The 15,087-nt window shown below is 43.6% G+C and overlaps 1 protein-coding gene across 1 annotated transcript in view; it reads left to right on the top strand.

Moving 5' to 3' along the window:
- GABRP (gamma-aminobutyric acid type A receptor subunit pi) overlaps nucleotides 1-14,115 on the top strand; it is a 42,175-nt gene extending 28,060 nt beyond the window's left edge. The window contains exons 6-9 of the mRNA XM_063125291.1: nucleotides 630-767; nucleotides 7,694-7,846; nucleotides 10,868-11,061; nucleotides 13,813-14,115. Coding sequence (XP_062981361.1) covers nucleotides 630-767; nucleotides 7,694-7,846; nucleotides 10,868-11,061; nucleotides 13,813-14,115 — 788 coding nt within the window. The remainder of the gene's footprint in view (nucleotides 1-629; nucleotides 768-7,693; nucleotides 7,847-10,867; nucleotides 11,062-13,812) is intronic.
- Nucleotides 14,116-15,087: the final 972 nt, after the last annotated feature.

The raw sequence follows: 15,087 nt of genomic DNA, 5'->3' as shown, positions 1-15,087 counted from the left end.
AGGAAGAGTAGGAGTTGAAGGGAAGATGGAAGGCCCAATGTTAAAGAGAGTCAAGGTGAAGAGCCATAGGTGGCAAAGTTGCAACTCACAACAAGCGAAAAGTGTGGAAGAGCTTCACAACTCATAGGGCCAGACAGCCAAGTGTGAGAAGGGATTATTATTAGCAGGAGTCGGGCTGTTTCCATGGAGTTTTCCACTTTTCCACCCCATTATTTCAGAGAGCCACAGAAACTCTGCCGAACATCCTTGGTTTTGGGAATTGCAGGAGTACATCTGAAGTACAGCTCAATGTGTATCAAAACTTGTACCCAAACAAAGGCGCTCTCTTTTCTTCCTACGGGGCTGCACGTTGGCTATGCAGCTCCATTCTTAACCACAGTTCGCTCACAGAAGACTCTGCACGTCCAAACACTGATGCTTTCCCCACTAAATGGAAAGAAAATCAGAATTGGATAGGAAGTGGATTTGGGGTCCTTATCCACACTAGTGCAACTTCAGTATCTGCATTAGAAATCAACCCAGTCAGGTTACAGCGGAACCCCTAAGCGAGAGTTAGAGTCAAGTGAAGGAGGCAGCGACAAGCACTTGGGTGCTCATTACCTCACACTGCTTTTTTCTGTTATCTATAGGGGGCTATGATGAAAACGACGTACTGTACAGATGGTTGAGGGGAAATGATTCTGTCCATGGCCTTGAGAACTTGCGGCTCTCCCAGTACACTCTGGAGCATTATTATACCCTTTTAGCAAAGTCATATCAGGAAACAGGTAACAAACCTGGCTGGGGGTACTGGGAGTTGATGTCCAACACATATGAAGGGCACCCTGCTGGGGGAAGTTTGGGCGATCATTCTAGGAAATGCTATGATGATGATGATGATGATGGCTGGGTCCAGGTTTTGGAGGCTCTTGGCTATGGTGACCATATGAAAAGGAGGACAGGGCTCCTGTATCTTTAACAGTAGCATAGAAAAGGGAATTTCAGCAGGTGTCATTTGTATATATGGGGAACCTGGTGAAATTCCCTCTTCATCACCACAGTTAAAGATGCAGGAGCTATACTTAGAGCCAGATTAAAAGACGGCAGGGCACCTGCAGCTTTAACTGTTGTGATGAAGAGGAAATTTCACCAGGTTCCCCATATATACAAATGACACCTGCTGAAATTCCCTTTTCTATGCAACTGTTAAAGATACAGGAGCCCTGTCCTCCTTTCAATATGGTCACCCTACTCTTGGCAGGAGACTTACAAACCTCCATTCTGCGCTCTCTCTCTCTCTCTCTCTCTCTTACGCACACACACACACATACACACAAATTGAGGCTTCTACTGGGGCAGCTTCTGCTTCCCTTCCCCAGGAGGGAAACCAGCCAGCCTCTCACAGCCTGGAGATTTTAAGTGAGTGAAGCATCCAGGTGTTCTTCCCAGTGGGAAATGGGAGATTGCTCTAATGGCTTTCAGGGCAATCTCTCCTATTTCCAAAGGAAGGGATGATGATGATGATGATGATGATGATGACGATGACGATGACGACAACAACAACAACATTTGTATCCCAACCTGTATCACAAGGATTTCAGGGCGGCGTACAGATAAAATCATACACACAATATAAAACAATAAATATACACAGCGAAAAACAAATCAAACCATTAATAAAGCTAAAACCAGTACAGAATTTGAAAACAGTAAAACCAATTTAAACAATTAAAACTATGTACAGGCAATAATAATAATAATAATAATAATAACAACAACAACAACAACAACAACAACAACAATAATAATAATTTATTTCTTACCCGCCTCTCCCTTTGGATCGAGGCAGGGAACAACATTAGAACAGGAATCAATACATCTTAAAAATTCATGATTTAACATTGATCTGGATAGGCCTGCCGGAAAAGGCTAGTCTTTAAAGCTGCCTTAAAATCACACAGAGAGTTAATTTTATGAATCTCCTCTGGCAGGCCATTCCACAATCTGGGGGTGACAGAAGAAAAGGTCCTCTTAGCCATCAAAGGCTTTGTTCAAAAGTCATGTCTGCACTTGGCACCAAAATGGAACCAGTGCCGGTCGGACCTCCAAGGGAAGGGCATTCCGGAGCTGGGGTGCCACAACAGAGAAAGCCCTCTCCCACGTCCCACTATAGCGTATGTCTCGTGTTAGTGGGAAACGGAGGAGGGCTCCTCCAAAAGATCTTAGATCTCGGGCAGGCATAAATAGGGAGAGGCACTCCCTTAAGTATCGAGGTCCCAAGCCGTTTAGCGCTTTAAACGTCATTACCAACACCTTGAATTCCGACCGGAAGCGTATTGGCAGCCAGTGCAATTCCTTTAGGACCAGATGCTTTGGAGGCTGCAGAAGGAACAAAGCACAACTCCCTCTCACACTCCCTTTGCCTGCCTGCTGCAAGAAGAAAGTTGGTGCTGTCAGAACAAGGGAGTTGTACACACTTGCACACACACACGGAAATGGAAGATTACCCTTTAGGCCCTTACGTCATTGTAGCAAAGGGGCTCTGGTGTGATCTCCCTCTCAATGGGAGGCACCTCCGGTGGCCGAGTGAGAAGCAGCACTTTGTACTGTGCTTCTGAACCATATAACTGGCCCACACACAGCCTTCTCCTTTAGCAGCGACAAGGTTGGGATCGCCCTCTTCCCTGTATCCCTGGACAGCAGTGCATCCTCTGCCAGTCCACGGGCCTCAGCAGCTGCCCGACCATGCTGACTCCTGATGCTGGGCCACTGGGCCAGTCTTCTGGCCTTTTATGAGATTACTAGCAAAACAGCCCGTCATACGACAGGTGTAGAGGAGCAGTCTGGTGAGGAGGTTTGCGGGTTTTGGCCCCTCTGCTAGGCCGGAAGCTCCTGGCAGTTCTCTTTCTCCGGAACTTGGAACTTCCATAGAAGGCCGCAGTTCCGAGAAACGTCGCTAGATGGCGCCAGAGGGCAAACCCTAGAAGTGGCTTGGAGGCGCCCTCTGGCCTTCTATCTTGGAACTTCCCTAGATGGCAGTTATTTTTCTTGGTAGATGACAGTTATTTTCCTTGGAAGTTCCATAGAAGGCCCTGTGAGCTCAGAATTTTTAAACATGCAAATAGGAGAGAATGCAGAGGCAGTGGATTGGCCTACTGGTTGGCGATGTCATTGTGACATCACCAACCAGTAGGCCAATCCACTGCCTCTGCCCTCTCTCCTATAAGTGGCTTGGAGGAGGCCTCTGGGCTTTTATATATATACTAGCTGTACCCTGCCACGCGTTGCTGTGGCTCAGTCTGGTTAAATTGAAAAGAAAGAAAAGACAAAGCGGATGTTTCTAATATGTTTAATTTCACAATGCTTGTGGATATACAATATTTTTAGTTGTTCCACTGTCTGTGTAGATATAGAGATTGTCTGGTTTGCCGACTCTAGAACACGCAACATATAATTGTCCATGTGAGAAGCAATCTGTGTCTAGATCTAAACCGCACAATTCTAAAGATTGCCCCTGAGCTTTGTTGATGGTGATTGCAAATGCCAATCGAATTGGGAATTGCAATCTCTTAAATTGAAATGGCATATCTGTTGGAATCATAGGAATGCGAGGAATGAGGACATCTTCACCTTTGAAAGGTCCTGTCAAGATTGTTCCTTCTATGACGTTGCTCAGTAATTTTTTTACTGCAAGCCGCGTGCCGTTGCAAAGTTTTGGCTGGTTGATATTTCGCAACATGATAATTGGCAGGCCGATTTTCAATTGCAGTACGTGTGGTGGCATCCCTGGCAGATCAAGTGAATTCAAAAATTCTGTTGGATAATTAACCGCTTCATCTGCTTCCACAACAGTGTCGATGGACTTGTATGTGACTGCCTCGCTTTGAATGTTAGATTGAATAATATTGTTAAGTTCGTAGACGTTTTTGTTCTTGGCCGCAAGAATAGCTCGTTCACTCAGCCAATCATGATTCTTATAATTGGTGTGAATATTTGGAAATACTTTTTCAACCAATTCTTCTTTTGACGTCACTAAATTACAGAAGTTATGAGGTAATAAAATTCGTCCTGAGGTCAGATCAACCGGCACCTTTCCGTTCCCAATTTCCAGCAATTGACATGAGAATATCTCAGCTGATCGATCGTTTTGCAGCTGGACACGCATATTTGTAGTTAATTTTAACGTCTTTACGTGTCGCCACAAAGTAGAGTATTTCAGGCAAGCATTTATTTCGTCCGCTGGTGTCGATCGAGGAATTACAGGTAATGTTTGTCTGAAATCTCCTGCAAGCAATATTAATGCGTTCCCAAATGGTCTGTTGTTTCCACGCAAATTGGCTCAGCAATACTACAAATGAGAAAGATCTTGGAATTGTTGTAGATCACAAGCTGAATATGAGCCAAAAGTGCGATATGGCTGCAAGAAAGGCAAATGCTATTTTGGGCTGCATTAATAGAAGTATAGCTTCCAAATCACGTGAGGTACTGGTTCCTCTCTATTCAGCCCTGGTTAGGCCTCATCTAGAGTATTGCGTCCAGTTCTGGGCTCCACAATTCAAGAAGGACGCAGACAAGCTGGAGCGTGTTCAGAAGAGGGCAACGAGGATGATCAGAGGTCTAGAAACAAAGCCCTATGAAGAGAGACTGAAAGAACTGGGCATGTTTAGCCTGGAGAAGAGAAGATTGAGGGGAGACATGATAGCACTCTTCAAATACTTAAAAGGTTGTCACACAGAGGAGGGCCAGGATCTCTTCTCGATTCTCCCAGAGTGCAGGACACGGAATAACGGGCTCAAGTTAAAGGAAGCCAGATTCCGGCTGGACATCAGGAAAAACTTCCTGACTGTTAGAGCAGTGCGACAGTGGAATCAGCTACCTAGGGAGGTTGTGGGCTCTCCCACACTAGAGTCATTCAAGAGGCAGCTGGACAACCATCTGTCAGGGATGCTTTAGGGTGGATTCCTGCATTGAGCAGGGGGTTGGACTCGATGGCCTTGTAGGCCCCTTCCAACTCTGCTATTCTATGATTCTATGATTCTATGAAATCTTGCAATGATCGATCAAGAGCCTCGAGTGATTTTTTGTGTGCCATTGTGCATTCATCCCAAACAATAAGTTTGCATTTTTGTAACATTTTTCCCATGCCAGATGCTTTGGAAATGTTGCACGTGGGAGTTTCAATGAATTGTAAAAGGATGTTTTTACGGTAAGGAAGTTAGTGGAAACTCCTGGCAGTTACCTTTCTTCAGAACGTGTAACTGTCACAGGTGTGACATCTATATTCACTCAGCCAATTGTGAGAGAACATGTAAATAGGAGAGGAGGCAGAGGCAGTGGATTGGCCTACTGGTTGGCGATGTCACAATGACCTATAAGAGCAAATAGGAGAGAACATGCAAATAGGAGAGAAGGCAGTGGATTGGCCTACTGTTGGCGATGTCACAATGACCTATAAGAGCAAATAGGAGAGAACATGCAAAGAGGAGAGGAGGCAGAGGCAGTGGATTGGCCTACTGGTTGGTGATGTCACAATGATCAGCAGGACTGGTTTTGAGGAGGCCTATTTCTTCGATTTTAAGACAAACTTTTGTCCCCATATAGAACATAGTTACATAACAACGCTCGCGTTTTCGAATGCAACGTTGTGTCAAAATTTCAAAGCAATCAGTGAAGAACTTTCGGAGATATAACGTCTGTTTCGAATGAACATTTACATTTTTATTTATATAGATAGATGAATCTCCACTGCTCCAACAATGCACAGCAGTTGAAGTATCTTTATTTATTTATTTATTTATTTATTTAAAATATTTATATCTCGCCCTTTATCAATAAGATCTCAGGGCGGCGTACAGATAAAAGCACACAGTATAAAACAGTAAATATACACAGCTAAAAACAAATTAAACCATAAACCAAGTTAAAACAATATATAATTTTAAAGCAGTAAAACTATTAAAACAGTTAAAACAATGTGCCCTTAGTGAATTCAACCATTAAAAGCTTTGTTAAAAAGCCATGTTTTCACTTGGCGCCAGAATAAAATCAGGGTTGGTGCCAGTCGGGCCTCCAAGGGGAGGGCATTCCACAGTCGGGGTGCCACAACAGAGAAAGCCCTCTCCCTTGTCCCATCATAGCGAATGTGTTGTGCTGGTGGGATGCGGAGAAGGGCCCTCCAACAGATCTCAAGTCTTGGGCAGGCATATATAAGGAGAGGCGCTCCCTCAAGTATCGAGGTCTCAAGCTGTTTAGGGCTTTAAACATCATTACCAGCACCTTGAATTTCGACCGGAAGCGTATAGGCAGCCAGTGCAATTCCTTTAATGTGGTCTCTGTTATGTGGTCTCTGTAAGATGTAACCGCCAGCAGTCTAGCTGCTGCATTTTGCACTAGCTACAACTTCCGAGTCGTCTTCAAGGGCAGCCCCACATAGAGTGCATTGCAGTAGTCTAATCGGGAAGTTACCAGTGCATGCACTACTATGGCTAGGTTGTCCCTGTCCAGGAAAGGCCGTAGCTGGCAGATCAGCCGAAGCTGACCCCAAGTATTCCGTGCCACAGAGTCCGCCTGGGTCTCCAGTGACAATGATGGATCTAGGAGTACTCCCAAGCTGCGTACCTGCTCCTTCAGAGGGAGCGCCACCTCATCCAGAACAGGCCGCTTACCCAATTCCCGGACTCAGGAACCACCAATCCACAGAGCTTCCGTCTTATCAGGATTCAGCTTCAATTTATTGGCCCTCATCCAGCCCATTACAGCCTCCAGGCACTGGTCCAGCACCTTCACAGCCCCAGCTGACTCCGACAACAAGGAGAAGTAGAGCTGAGTATCACCAGCATACTGATGGCACCCAACCCCCAAACCCCTAAAGACCTCACCCAACAGCATCATATAGATGTTGAACAGCATGGGGGACAGAATAGAACCCTGTGGCACCCCACAGCTTAATTGCCATGGGGTGGAACAGGAATTCCCCAATACCACTCTCTGGGATCGGTCCCGCAAGTAGGAGCGGAACCACTGTAACACAGTGCCTCCTACTCCCATCTCGCAGAGCCGACCCAGTAAGATACCATGATCAATGGTAACAAAAGCCGCCGAGAGATCCAGGAAGATCAACAGGGTGGCACTCCCACTGTCTATCACCAGGAGTAGGTCATAAGTCAGAGCCACCAAGGCTGTTTCAGTGCCGTGCCCTGGCCTGAAACCAGACTGAAATGGGTCCAGATAATCCGTTTCTTCCAAGAACGTCTGAAGTTGTCTGGCCACCACACGCTCAAGCACCTTGCCCAAAAAGGGGATATTAGCGATGGGGCACTAGTTCTCACATACCTCTGGGTCCAGGGAGGGACTCTTCAGGAGAGGGTGCACCACAGCCTCTTTCAAGGCAGCAGGCACCACTCCCTGACAGAGGGAGGCATTTACCACTCCCTGGACCCACGCAACCAAGCCACCTCTGCTAGATCGAATTAGCCAGGATGGGCAAGGGTCAAGCTTACATGTGGTGGGACGGACTGATTCAAGCATCTTGTCCACATCATCAGGCTGCAACAACTGGAAATGATCCCAAGAAGTATGACCAGACGGGGCACTGTACACCTCCCCAGACTCTGCGATAACTGTGGCATCACGTTCTGTGGCATCTTTGGCTTAGGATGGTCTGCTCTCTGCAGATGCTTTCTTTTCATGGTCTGTGTTTTCTTTCTCTAACTAGGAAATTACCCAAGACTGATATTGCAGTTTGAGCTCAAAAGAAATATCCTTTATTTCATTCTGGAGACTTACGTGCCATCCTCCTTGCTTGTCATTTTGTCTTGGGTTTCTTTCTGGATCACCCTGGATTCAGTTCCTGCAAGAACATGTATTGGTGAGTCATGCCCTCAAGTAGGTATTTATTATAGGCATGCAGAGGGTTTGTGTGTATATATGTGTGTGAGAGAGAGCTAGACAGACAGAGAGAGGAAGAGGAGCAGACACCTGTGTTGTTTTTTGAACTGCAGTCTATATTGAATGTAAGAATTGAAATGTTGTGCTACCAAAATACCTAGAGCTGAAATGAATAATCACAAATATTTGACATCTGGGAAGTTTCCGATTTAACAACTCAAGTTTTAAATGAGAAATTCTGAGTGTGTGTTTTGAATTCGCATCTTGAATGTGAAATTTCAAACTCACACTTTGAATGCTTTAGACCTGTTGGCATCACTTGATTGTTTTGCCTTTGGCAGGCTTCAGTTGTGGAATCTCATACTAATTACCATGGCATGTTATCAATCAAATACTGTCAGGTCAAAAATACTGCTAACTGCCAACTATGAAAGGCAGATACACTTTAAATACTATTATACATGCCACCATCAAACAGACTTAAACAAGGAATATGTAGCAGTGGCTTTTTTATTTTCAAATTCTCTCCCAGGAATGCTAGGGTTCTTTGGAAATTTAACAGAGGTTTCTCAAGGGTGAGATCAGCAATGGTGGGCAAACTTAACTGAAAGACAAATTGCCCACCACTACAGATATTCCCTTCCAATGCAGGGAATTTTGGATATATTCTAGGACACACCGTCAGTTCATGCATGATAGAAAGAGGCCCAACAGTGCCCCATATAGATTGAACGTGCACTGTAGAATATGTCCCAGAATCCTTTGCAAAGGGCAAAGAACTGGATGTGGAATGTGTTTCTCAAAGACAGAATGTTTGCAAACTACTGTGACACACAATTGCAAATCAGCTTTCAAATGCCATCAAATACTAAGTGCAATTGTATTTTGTCTATCAAATGCATCAACTATCAAAGAGAGACTGGAAAATATGTGACATCAAAATCAGGAATTCAATTTCTCACGGTTCGTTGTTTTTCCAATCTTAAATTTGGTTCATAATGAATATGGAGAATTTTTCCAGCTTTAAATTCAGTTCAGCCTGAACTGTTAGAATTGTTTTTTAAACTTTGCATGAAAATATGTAAACATTGTTGTGTGCATTTCTCCCAATAGATGCATTTTTTGTACCCACGCAATATACACATTTTTGTAAACGATGCTATTTTTATGAGTATATGCATTTTTCTACAATTTCTTGATTGAAGAATTCCATTGCAAAATTTGTAGCAGTGTGAATTTTGGAAGATGATTGTGTTTCAATTCATATATTGGTTCAAAAGTGCAAAATTAGATAAGTTCGCATTAAAATGCAAACTCGACGAATTTCTCTCCCATACAGAATTAAACTGCACCGAAGAGAATTTTGAGGAGAATTCTGGGAAGCAAATTCTAAAAAAAATGTCATAAAAATAAATATATTATTATTATTAAGATGCCTTTTTAATAATGTATTAGTTTTAAATGTTTTAATCAGTTATATGTATTTTATTGTGTTTGCATTTGTGTTGTACCCCACCTCGATCCAGAGGAGAGGCAGGTAACAAATAATTTATTATTATTATTATTATTATTATTATTATTATTATTATTATTATTATTTTATGAAAAGCTTGATCCACTGAGGGTTCCAGTTTAGCTTTGTAGATAGTGGATGCCATATATATTTGGTATAGTACTATGGTTGTTTTGCAGAAATAAGAATATCAGAGTTGTACTGGATCAGAACAAGATCCGTCTAGTCCAGCATTCTGTTCATACAGTGGCCAACCAGCCACCCACAAGCAGGATATGAGAGCAACAGCATCCTCCTTCCCATGTTCCCAGAATTGAAGGCCAGAGCTTCAATTGATCCAGTGACATCTGAGACTGTGCATGCATAGCATTGCCAAAAGACTGGTGGTTATGCTGGTGAAATCTCACTCCCTGCTCCTTCTTTTGAACCACTGGGTGGGGACAGCCAATTCGCCTCTCACCATTGAATGCCTAGAAGAAGCAAATTTGGGTGAAGCTTTTGATCATGCACTAGTGTAGAACAAAGGGGAAGAGCATAAGCTGCGGTCCTCCTGAGATCCTTGGCCCTTAGCTATAAACTCACAGGTTATCTTAAATAGGGTGACCCTATGGAAAGGAGGACAGGGCTCCTGTATCTTTAACAGTTGCATAGAAAAGGGAATTCCAGCAGGTGTCATTTGTATCTATGGAGACCCTGGTGAAACTCCCTCTTCATCACCACAGTTAAAGCTGCAGGAGCTATACTAGAGTGACCAGATTTAAAAGAGGGCAGCTTTAACTGTGGTGATGACGAGTTCAAATTCCCTTTTCAATACAACTGTTAAAGATACAGGAGCCCTGTCCTCCTTTTCATATGGTCACCCTATCTTAAGCAAACCACCATCCCTCAGCCTCAGCTCTCCATAACTTTGGAATTAACAGTACTGACCTACTTTATGGGATGACTCTAAGAATTACTAGGATAATATACTTCAGCCTTCTCCAACTTAGTGCTCTCCAGTTGTGTTGGACTGCAACACCCATCATTCCCAGGCATCCCAACCACTGGCTAGGCTGGCTGGGGATGGTGGGAGTTGCAGTCAGCACATCTGTAGGACACCAGGTTGGGGAAAGCTGATATATATGAATGCTTGATAAGCTGATTTACCCAAAAGTCCCACTGAGCTTGATGGAGCAGGTTCCCTGGTAAACATGTTTCAGATTGCAGTTTAAGAAAGTTCCTGTATGGATATTGAGTATTTCAATCGCAAAATGTTTTCCACCATAGATTTCTCTATGAGCAGGTGTATGCTATACAGGATTGAACTTCCAAATGTCAACTATATATATAAAGCCAGATGTTTGTGAACCATGGTTTACTGAGAAGGGATAATTGATCAGAGCGTTATCATCCTAGTAGAAAACTAGGAAGAAATAACTTCTGCAAAATCTCAGAGAAAAATATACTCTTCCATCTTACAAGAATCCCCCCCCCCACTGTACTTTGCAGGAGTAACAACCGTGCTGTCAATGACAACACTCATGATGGGGTCACGAAACTCAGTAACGAAGACCAATGGTTTCATAAAAGCCATTGATATTTACCTGGGCATCTGCTTCAGCTTTATATTTGGTGCTTTGGTGGAATATGCAGTTGCTCACTACATCGCATCTCAAAAATGTGCAGCCAATAAGGCTCAAAAGGTAAGCAACATATATGTTGTCCGATACTTCTGTGAAGAAAACCTACAAAATGCATTTGTTTCATACAGGAGTTAAGGCAGCTATGAGGATGGGGAAGCCTGGACTGAGACATAAGTAATTAATCAGACGTAGCCACTTTTCTCCATAGAGCAGTCTTCCCCAACCTTCAGATGCCCTGGACTACAATTCCCAGAATTCCTGACCATTGGCTATGCTGGGTAGGGCTGGTAGAGTTGAAATCCGAAAGATCAGGAAGGCACCAGCTTGGAGAAGGCTGCCATACAAGTAAGGAGGCTATGAAACAGGCTAAGAGAAGGAGGATGAACCCTGTCCTTAGTGCAGCTTATGTATTACCCCCTTTGTGCCTGGAGGCAGGATGGACTTTACCACCTGGGCCTTCACCTTCCCAGAAAAGAAGCTAGTGCACCATCAGAAACCAAGTTAAGGAAGTCAAGCAGAAAGGCACTTCACTAATTTTGAATAATTAAGGATTCTTATAATAAGAACCCTTAATTACTCTTGTACCTATTAGGTCAGGGCTAGCTCCTGATTGGAGGGGCCAAGTATCCTCTGATGGGGCTGTCTTCTCTGTTGGTGGATCTCAGTGGGTTTGCCTGTGGAACTGACAGCATTCTGAAGAACATCATGCTGATGAGTCTCATCTACCACTTTAATTTCTTGAGATGACGTTTGCACAGCACACTGTAGCTTATCGTGGCTTATTCAAACCATGGTGAGCCATTGTGCCTGCAAGTACCATCCTGCACATTCAACTCCAACTATGTGTTGTCATGTCATGCAAACCTGGCCTGTGGGAGGTTATGCAAAGTTTAAACAACTCTCACATAGCCAAAGGTTAAACAATGGTTGTTTAACCTTTGCATAACCCCCACTGCCTGGGTTCGCATGATACGACAATCCATGGTCAGGGGTCAAATACTCAAGATGGAACCTGTGAGTGCTGCAGCTCGCCATGGCTTAAATAAGCCACTATGAGTTGCAGTATGTCATGTGAACAGTGTCAATGCCTTGAATGTAGTGTTGCTTCAGGGCACTGTGGCAATCACACCAAACCACCCAGAATTGCTTGGAGCATCAGGTTAGGAAAAACTCCTTTAAGAGGGGTGTTAGGGCAGGCATAAGTACCAATATATGGCTCCTTTGACAAGGTGCCCCATGATATTCTGATTAACAAACTAGCTAAAAGTGGGCTAGATGGAACAACTATTAGGTGGATTCACAGTTGGCTACAGAATCGGACTCAAAGAGTGCTTATCAACGGAACCTTCTCTAACTGGAGGGAGGTAACGAGTGGGGTACCGCAGGGCTCAGTCATGGGCTTAATGCTCTTCAACATTTTTATTAATGATTTGGACGAGGAGGTGCAGGGAACGCTGATCAAATTTGCAGATGACACAAAATTGGGTGGGATAGCTAATACCCTGGAAGACAGAAACAAACTTCAAAGTGATCTTGATAGGCTGGAGTGCTGGGCTGAAAACAACAGGATGAAATTTAATAGGGATAAATGCCAAGTTCTACATTTAGGAAATAGAAACCAAAGGCACAGTTACAAGATGGGGGATACTTGGCTCAGCAATACTACAAACGAGAAGGATCTTGGAGTTGTTGTAGATCACAAGCTGAATATGAGCCAACAGTGCAATATGGCTGCAAGAAAGGCTAATGCTATTTTGGGCTGCATTAATAGAAGCATAGCTTCCAAATCACGTGAGGTACTGGTTCCTCTCTATTCGGCCCTGGTTAGGCCTCATCTAGAGTATTGTGTCCAGTTCTGGGCTCCACAATTCAAGAAGGACGCAGACAAGCTGGAGCATGTTCAGAGGAGGGCAACCAGGATGCTCAGGGGCCTGGAAACAAAGCCCTATGAAGAGAGACTGAAAGAACTGGGCATGTTTAGCCTGGAGACGAGAAGATTGAGGGGAGAAATTATAGTACTCTTCAAATACTTAAAAGGTTGTCACACTCGATCCTCCCAGAGTGCAGGACACGGAATAACGTGCAGAAGTTACAGGAAGTCAGATTCCAGCTGGACATCAGGAAAAACTTCCTGACTGTTAGAGCAGTATGACAATGGAACCAGTTATCTAGGGAGGTTGTGGGCTCTCCCACACTAGAGGCCTTCAAGAGGCGTCTGGACAACCATCTGTCAGGGATGCTTTAGGGTGGATTCCTGCATTGAGCAGGGGGTGGACTCAACGGCCTTATTGGCCCCTTCCAACTCTGCTATTCTATGATTCTATGATTCTATCTCACACAGGTCAGTCCTAAAAGTGACATTAAGCCACCCTCTGGCTCTTATTTCCAGAAACCTAGTAAACTAATGACAATCCATGATTTGATTCAGTGTTACAGTAGGCAAGGTATTGTAGTATAGTTTCTGTGAGTGATGGGGGAAAGCAACTTTGTTATGACAGTGAGAGAAACTCGTGTTTATTGGGGCTAGGAGATTCATAAAAATGTGTAAACCATCCAAAGATATGTTCATGTAGTCCCTAGACAGGATATTATTTTTTGATCCCTGAGGCTCTAGTATCAGTAAGCCAGAATTTGGCTTTTGCTAAGACTTTCAGGGATTTTTAAAATTCCAGAATAATGGTATGTGGACAGTAGAGACACAACCAACTGTTGTTGTATTTTTTGTATTTTAATGTTTTTTTTTTTTTTTTTACTAAATAGTGTTATGGTCATGTCATCTGTTGTGGTCATAGTCATATTCTCCTATTTTAGGCTTCTGCAATTGATGTTACCAGAGAAACTGAAGAAGTCACCATAACCAACATCCTTAATACTTCCATCACCAGCTACAATCAAAAGATAAACTTTGCCACCATTGATGATGTTACCTATGGTGGCTTAGCCATGACCCCAAAGGACAAAATTCGGTTTATCTTGAAGAACAAAATGCGCAAAGTTGTCGGCTATTTCACAATCCAAAATCCAAGCAACATTGACCACTGTTCAAAACTCCTATTTCCTTTGTTTTTTGTAATAGTCAATTTGTTGTACTGGGCCTATTACCTGATTTTTTAGGAGTGCATCTTCTTCATAGCATGGGAACTGTCTGTGTCAGCATAGTGTACTCAGGAGTTCACTTGCAGCTGATGTGAATAGTTTCATGGATGCAGCATGTCCTGGGTGAATACTTTTGACTAGGGAAAGAGGCCCTGCTTGTAAGACCATTTCGGCCACGTGATGACTTTGAGAATCTTGCTTAGGTTGGCTCCTAAGCGCTCCAAACTGGTGAGCATGACTGTGGTTTCACTGTCAGGTTCAGGACTTGGCTACACCCAGCATTAACAGTGATGAACCTGTACATGGGCAGCACAGGTACACGGCCAGTTGGTTGTGGGAGCTAAAGTAAGTGGGAGCCAACACGGATAAGGCTCTTCTTGCTGCCGTCACTTGCTAAAATGACTCGGCCTTGTGACTACTGTGTTTCAAAGCTGTGTTTTAACTATTTTACATGGCCAACACAGCTAAAGCCCAGCATGCCATTTAAAGTCATGGACATTTCATGTTTGTGTAAAAATGATGTTCACCTAGTTGTTTCAGTAGGGATTTGGAAGAAATGGGTTCCGTTCACATTTTAAAGAGAACATACCTAATTTTGCACTTTTGAACCACTGTACAAATTGAAACTCAGTTATCCCTTGAAATTCACACTTCTCCAAATTTTGTGATGGAGTTCCCCAATTAAAATATGTGTTCAAAATGTGTATGTTAGAGCAAATAACATTTTAAAATGTATTATATTAGGAAGTTATTTGCAAAAATGTGTGTACTGGGGAAATGCTGTTGAATGCTGCAGCTCAGCTGTTGTCTGGAGCTGCCCCTTTCCAGCATGTAACTCCTCTGCTGAGGGAACTGCACTGGCTGCCTATTCACTACCGGGCCAGGTTTAAGGTTCTTGTACTTGTGTACAAGAACCTTAAACAACTTGGGACCAGGATACCTGAGAGAGTGCCTTTTTCCCTACCAAACTGCCCGGTCCCTGAGGTCATC

The sequence above is a fragment of the Elgaria multicarinata genome, chromosome 4 (genome assembly GCF_023053635.1).
Source record: "Elgaria multicarinata webbii isolate HBS135686 ecotype San Diego chromosome 4, rElgMul1.1.pri, whole genome shotgun sequence".
Classification (NCBI taxonomy): domain Eukaryota; kingdom Metazoa; phylum Chordata; class Lepidosauria; order Squamata; family Anguidae; genus Elgaria; species Elgaria multicarinata.
Note: the sequence above shows the minus strand (reverse complement) of the source record. Positions and strands in the feature narration are given on the sequence as shown.